General features: G+C 43.8%; 1 protein-coding gene across 1 annotated transcript; it reads right to left on the minus strand.

The window, feature by feature from the left end:
* Positions 1-571: 571 nt before the first annotated feature.
* Positions 572-7,206, minus strand: LOC139053412 (uncharacterized). The gene is made up of 2 exons (XM_070530432.1): positions 5,948-7,206; positions 572-762 (listed from the first exon to the last, which is right to left on the minus strand). The coding sequence occupies exons 1-2, from the start codon at positions 6,219-6,221 to the stop codon at positions 572-574; spliced, it is 465 nt and encodes a 154-aa protein (XP_070386533.1). The 5' UTR covers positions 6,222-7,206.
* Positions 7,207-7,472: the final 266 nt, after the last annotated feature.

The raw sequence follows: 7,472 nt of genomic DNA on the forward strand, positions 1-7,472 counted from the left end.
CTGAATTGTGTTACTATTTAGGGTATGCTCAGATTAGGTACAGGGGCCCAATACTTGATCACCCATGCAACAGTGAAAGACAATCGAACAGTAAATGTGTGTTGTGCTTTTCGAGTTTATTGCAAAACAGTGTAATCTGGACTTGAGTGTTGGGTTGTCATAGAGTGTTGCCCTTTAGCATGAATTTTTTAAACGCTGTCTCTGTTCATTTGTGTTCATAACCAATAAAAATTGTAGCCAAAGCTATACCTTGCCTCAATTTTGACAGTGACAAGCACTTGATCAAGGAGCAGTATTTCAAAAGACTTGCCTAGGAATTAATTGGCACATACTTAACGTAGTTAGTGCAAAAAGAAACTTGTGTGTAGGCTAGTTTGTCCTTCAACATGGAAGCCAAGTTTTGCTGCATAGCTGATCCAAAATACTACTAAATAAATGCGAAGGCACTCAAGATGGTGCACAATCATCTTCTGTGTTTCATATTAACTATGCAGTGCAAGTTGGTTTCATAGCAGGTGAGTGTTATGCATCTGCAAGAAAAAAGTTATAGCTTATATGCTGCACTGGCCTGTTACATACACAATGCCAGCTTTGCAAGAAAATAAATATGTATAATCAATCTTTTATTGGCAGAACCATTACAGCAAAATATACAAGTCTGATTTTCCACCTTAGGCAATAGTGTAATATTTAGATAGAGGTACAGACGCTCCTGATGACTTGATGGTAGTGTGAATGCATGCAGCTGGTACATCAGTGGACCTGTACAAGAGGGAAAAAAACGCAGGTGAAGTACAAAGGATTAAAAAGAATCTGCAACTTGCACTCTCAGATGAACATGTCACTGTGACAACCTGAGTGCTGCTGTTGAGGATTTTCTTAGCCTGTTGGTCCGCGGGCACAAGTGCCTGTCTTGCATGAAGCTGCTTAGCGCAGCTTCCTGACAAGAGTTTTCTCTATCCGCCACCCGGGAACGCGCTCTGTAGCGGTCAGGCTCCGCCGAGAGACTTGCGGCAACGGGAAGGTAATGGGGCAATGTCAGTACAGATTTCGGTTGCTAAAGCAGTACCAGACCGACGGCAAGCAAATTTTGTAACACAGTTGAATATCCAAAATACTTGCTACTACTTAGAAGCAGATTGATCAGGTTTTCAAATTGAATAATACAAAGTGAACCTGCCCACATTAAAGCTTCAACCACAAGAAACACATTCCTGACGGATTGTTGACGCCAGCTGCCATCGTCAAGAACGATGAGATGCTGGGGTTGATGCTCTAGATGCTGAATTGTGCCCACATCAAATCAAATAGCCGGCCAAAAATATGTTGTAAACTTGTTCCTTGTGGTTGGGCCTAAGCAGTCCCGATGCCGCAGGTAACCATAAAGCAGTTGCCTAGCTGCTAATGGATCTAAGTTAATGCATTGATAATGAACAAATAAACCTCTTAACAGCATCGAAGTATACAGGCATATTGCTAACGGGGCTCTGGAACAACAAAAGTTTCACATCACCGGTTTGTGTCAGTGTTTACTGGTAGCTTGTAGATACACTGAAACCCAATAATAACAAACTGGCCTATGCACTAAAAATAGGTTCATTATATCAGGTAATTCTTTAAATCCAAATGCGCCTATAACGAAAGGAAACAGACTTTTGTATTGTGTTTGTCCTATATGAATTTGTTGTCCTCAGTGGAAAAATTAAGTCAGAGTTACCTGCACTTTTGTAAACAAAACCATGCATAGTAGACAGCAATCTTTAGCCTTAAACAGTTTGCCAGTCACTCAAAATAGAGACTCGATAGGAGCTTGCTTGAAGTACACTGTTGGTATGTTTCCAAGTATTCTAACATTTAGGCACTATTTAAAAAAAAAAGTTCGAAAAAAAGGCTTCTGTTACAAGTGAGTGTTTTGCATGAGTATCAGTCAGGAAGTTTTGTGTGTACAATATACAGGATAATTCACTTTATGCTGGTTTGTTATAGTCAGGTTTGGCTAAAGCCGTACAAAGAGAAAAATGCTACGTACTACAAGTGTGGATTTTTTCCTTGGCCAAACATGAGTTAGAGCACACAATTATTTTTTTATCCATATCATCTGGTAAAAGGCGAAGGCATTCCCTGTGAAAGGTTTTTGAACAGTATGCACAAGAAATGTCCAGTACTTTTCTGCCATACAGCGGTTGCCTGCATACACAATGCAACTCATAAATACAATCTTTTGGCCGCACACGAGTAGTGGGGGAGCTTGTGAGTGGAAAATCTTCCATGTTGCCTTTTTGTATGCATTTCAGCAAATGTCTGCGCAGCATACTCTGATTAAGGTTTAAATTTTCTGGTCTCCTATCTGATGCTAAATAATACATATTTGCAATTGCAAACAAGCCACAGTCAAGCGTGTTGCACTGGTTTTGTGCCCCTTTAGTGCAAATGGTCAGCGTTGGTGACTGCAATTTTAGCATGTGACAGATTTGCCTGACGGCATCAGAAGGAGTACCTTGGTCAATTGAGTCATATACAAAGACTGTGTTTTTATCAGCCTCAACATTGGTTACCGTAAGCCAGTGATCGGGATTTCGGACATGCAAGATTTGAATAAAAAGGCTTTCTACTTTAGTAAATAGTAAACGATGGCCAAGTAGCACATCTTGAAAGCCATCCCAGTGAGAAAACTTTTGATGAATCAAGTATTGTGCTACGTTAATCACGCTGTCTGATATTGAGGTGCCCTGTACTAAGGCATTTAAATCGGCATCTGAAAGAGAGTAGCGTTTGCAGACATTTAACATGTCTGCTGTCACCATTGCAAGGCTTACCATTTGCTTTTGCGATGGCAAAAACTTACGCTTAACAGCTTTGACTTTCTTTGGCCGTCCTCTTCTTGCTTTTACCAAAGGTACAACAAGTTTTGTACTATTCGAATGCCTGCAACTGCTTGTAGCAGTCGATTGGGGTAATGGAGCTGGTGTACCTTGTAAGCTAACTGTAATTTGATTACTAGGAAAGGTGGTTAAGTTTCTGAAGAATGCCTCGCATGATGCAAGTTTTTCCATTAGCTCCTTCTCACCACAATTAGATAATACATTAGCCACAGTCTTGGACATTTCACAAAGCCTCTTGTAGGTGTAAGAATACTTTTCTTGAGCAGTGTCGAGCTTCACAGATGGCAGCAGCTGAATGCTGCTTGTCACCACTGGTGTGGCACTTGAGACCATGCAGCTGTCACTCAGGAAATGATCCTTACACCACCTGTCCGGTATGCATGCTTTGTCAAAAAGGTCTTGCTGGGCAAAATGGCGAGCTGCTATAATGTGTGCACAAGGCAAACTGTACTGATTATAAAAAGCACACATGCAACGCGTCAGGCATAATGAAACACTGTGCTCAGAACTTGCTGAAGCCACTACATAAGAATTAGCAGTGGAAGTAACCAAATAACCTACTTCTTTAAACTGTTTATACTGCTCAAGTACTTTACTTGTGGCCTCAGAAGTGCAATTACGGGCCAAGTCTAGTTGAAATTGCTCACTGACATCATTTACATTTAAGTTCAGCTTCATTTCCTTAAACTTGGAAAATTTTAGAGATAAGAAATCCTTCTCAATATAACTTACTAATGCTTCTATGGCTTGAACCAAATGCATGCTTGAAGTGAGATAACTTTTAATCTTTTGATTGTGACACTCAATGCGATTATTCGTGTTATTACCAAATGTAGGAAGTTTCTGCCGATATGCATGTACCCACATTTCTTTACAGGAGTGCCAGTTCTGCATGTAATAAGAAATAAAATCTTTAGGCGCCATAGCTTCGAGCTCAGCAAGCCTGTCTAAGTAGTCCTGCACAGTGAAGGAATAAACAATTTTTTTTAACAGAGGGAGTAACTGATCACGCTGCAGTCTAGCTTTCTCATTGACTTTTTGCTGAAAGCATTGCAGCACATGCCATGTACACAACAAAATTTCAGAATTAGGAAGAATCTTAGTCAAAATGCGTAGCTCGTTCATGTCTTTATCTATCATGACTACTCTGCAAGCAGATACAATGAACAGGTTAAACTCTGCAAACTTGGCAAACATAGCCTGCACAATTTCAGTCGTTTCATTCCGCAAAAAGGCATAACACACAGGTCTCCCGCGGCCTCCACCATCTTCAACCAATATAGAGTACAAGATATAGCCTTCAATGTTTACTTTATATGTTCCATCAATAAATAAAATCTCTGGGTACTTTTCCAAAATCTCACGCATGTGCGTTGTCTGAAGTAGCACAAATTGCAGGTTATTACTTTGATTCTTTTCATAGTGAATGACCCAGTTTGGATTATTTGCTAACAAGGTGTCTATTTTTTCCAAGACCATTTCTCCGTGAGCCTGCTCATTGCAAATAGGAATAGAAAACCTTTGCTTGTAATTGTTAACATCTTTTGTAGTTAATTTCTTGCCCGTTTTCTGTTCGACCAAATTTTTAAAATACTTTGGGCCAATATTACATTTGGCAAAATCAAAGAATTCTACCTTCTCTGCATCGTTTAGAAGCCTGCTTTGAGGATACAAGTCATAATACTTCGTGGCGTGATTATGCTTAGCTTGCAGCTTGGTTATTTTGTAGTGAAGAGTAGGTGATTTGCACAGGCTTACTGAAACTGCCATTTCACAACCAGTACCATTGTATGCTTGCTTGGGTCGCTTTCCTGTGCCTCTTGGTTTTATAGCACGACCATGAACACAGCTATATGAAATCCTAATATACTCAAACTCTTTAGATTCTGTTGCAAATGGACTTCTATGAGACCTACTTATTGTGACTATGTGCTTGCCCTCCCTGCACCATTCATCAAAGATTTGCCTAAAAGAAATAAAATTATCAAATGTTGCATTTAAATAAACTTTGCTGCCTCCACCATGCAATAAAGTGACAGTGTTAGGAACTCTGGTTGTGTTAGCACCAGCTCCTTCACAAACAGCCTGGGCATCAGAGCTGGCAGGCCTGCAGCTGGATGTCAAAGCAGCCTCACAACACCTACCTCGCGTGGGAGCAATTCACGCAGCTTTGTCAAGGTCACCAGCCTCTGTGCCAGGATTGCTCGTCATCTGCCCTCCATCTTGCATTGTTTCTGACCTACAGCATTTGCAGACAATGACCTCATTTGGAACACCATTTATGACAGGTCTGCACTCAGCCATAGCAACTACCAAGCAGTCTTTATTCTGCCTGCTAGCCACATGCTGCACCTTGCCAAAACTATCACAAATGGCGTCATGAGGGGCACTGGCTTGTCCTTCAAGCTTGCTACCAGAGACAGCAGAAGGAGCAGACTCAGACTTTATACTGTCAATGCATGTCTGTTTCTGGCTTACAACTGCTTTCAAAGGTGAAGCGAACTTCAAGAACTTGGCAGCTGTCACAGCAAGAACTTTGCCTTTCCTGTCTGCAGCCAGGTCACAGCTCCATTCTTGCTTGTGCAGTGCTGCAGCCTTCCGCCTCCTCCTCGATACTACCACTTTCCACTCCCCGTCGCCACAGTGGGGGACAGCCTCTGGCACAGCTGCTTCTTGAGCACTGGCCTCTCCTTCCCCCACAGGTGAGCACACAACAGGAGCACTCTCATGCTTTTGTGTGGCTCTCCTAGTTTTCCAGACACAAGTGGTGCTTGCACCTCGACCAGGGATCATTGGCTCAGCAGACCTCCCCTCGGCTTTTCCCCTACTTGGTACACTTGTGCCATGGAAAGTGGGGGAAGGCAGGCTGTCCCAGGTGAACCAAGCCTTGCTTCCCTTGCAACGGACACGGACACCGCCAACAAGTGAAAATCCAGCACCTTGAAGGGTTCTGGTAGGCTGGTTGGTGCCGTGCCTCTGCAAGGGAGCAGTGCTGGCTTTCCAGACAGGAGCTGGTGCTGTGGAAGGTCCACTTGCTGCATGCGAAGAAATGAAAGTATGCAAACCAAGCGGGGGAAAGTCAGCCTCGGAGATGGCAGGGATGCTGTCCTGCCGAGTCCAACTGGTCCATGAAGAAGGTGCCTGGGTCTCCTTGTAGGACTGCTGGATGCGGCTTCTCTCCAGATGGATGGACAGGGTGCAGGCCCCCTGGTACAGGAAGTCTGCCAGCACCTTGTTACCAAAGGGGCTCGGGTGGACACCATCTCTGCTCAGGCAACTGGGCCAGTTGTCCACGAGACCACCCAGGAATGTGTAGCCACACTCGTGGCAGTACTGCATCAGGGCACTGTTAATCTTTTCGTAGTTACCATTCAGGTCATGCAACCATGAAGACAGCTTCCCATGAGCTGTACTGATTCTGCCCCCGAGGAAGAATGGCAGAAAAAGCTACATGCACCATGGGATTTCTCTCAATGATCCCCTGAGCGAGCTGGCGATACTTGTCCATGCACACGCTGACACTGTCAACAGTGTTGTTAGTGCCAACGTGCACAATGACAACATCAAAACCAGCTAGCTTGTCAGCAATCATTGACAGCAAATGCTCAATCCTTACTCCTCTATGCGCGGCAACACTGACTGACAAACTACGACGCGATGGGAAATACTGGTCCGCGTATTTCACCATCGAGTCACCGGCAACCAAAACACGTGTCATGTTGCAAGCAGTGCAATCTAAAATGACACCTAGAAGAAAAAAAAGACTGCGAGAAAATAAATCTGAGCTTTTTCACAAACGAAAGGAGGCTACCTTCTAGTCGGCACTATATATACGTTGAATCCGGGAAATCCGCGCTAGGGTTGAACAAAGCAAGCGGTCGCGAACAAGGACAGCAAGATCGGCAAATACGCGACTAACACAATCAAATCTGAGCTTTTTCACAAACGAAAGGAGGCTACCTTCTAGTTAGCACTATATATACGTTGAATCCGGGAAATCCGCGCTAGGGTTGAACAAAGCAAGCGGTCGCGAACAAGGACAGCAAGATCGGCAAATACGCGACTAACACAATCAAAATACCATCAAAATACTTATTAGAATAGATATAAATAACGCTAGCAAATATAAAATAACCCTGCAAAGCAGCTTTCGCGCATATAAAAGGATGATGTCAGAGGCTTGCGTGATTGCAGCAGAACCAGGCCTTAGGTCCAGCACCAGCGGCAGCAGAAAAGCACGACCCGCAAGCGCGGCTGACGGGATGCGTACTGAATGTCACGTGCGAACAAATAATCAAACCGCGCGCCCTCGAAAAAACGGAAATACGCGTGCATGTGACGTTGACATTTAGTGACGTCACTTCCGTGCGTTGCAGGAGTCGATACTGTGTGGGGTCGTCTGGGGAGCACCGCGTTGCAGCAGTCTTTGCCTATTTTGTTCGATACGCGTTCTGTTCAGTTGCTGCAACGTCACAAAGTTGCAGTATGCAAAATTTGTGACAGCGGGGCGGACAGAGCAGCCAATCAGGAAGCGGTGACCTCCCCGTAAGTTTACCTCCGTCATTTGTCGTCTGCTTGCAAACAGTATAC

The sequence above is a fragment of the Dermacentor albipictus genome, unplaced genomic scaffold, assembly GCF_038994185.2.
Source record: "Dermacentor albipictus isolate Rhodes 1998 colony unplaced genomic scaffold, USDA_Dalb.pri_finalv2 scaffold_116, whole genome shotgun sequence".
Lineage (NCBI taxonomy): Eukaryota > Metazoa > Arthropoda > Arachnida > Ixodida > Ixodidae > Dermacentor > Dermacentor albipictus.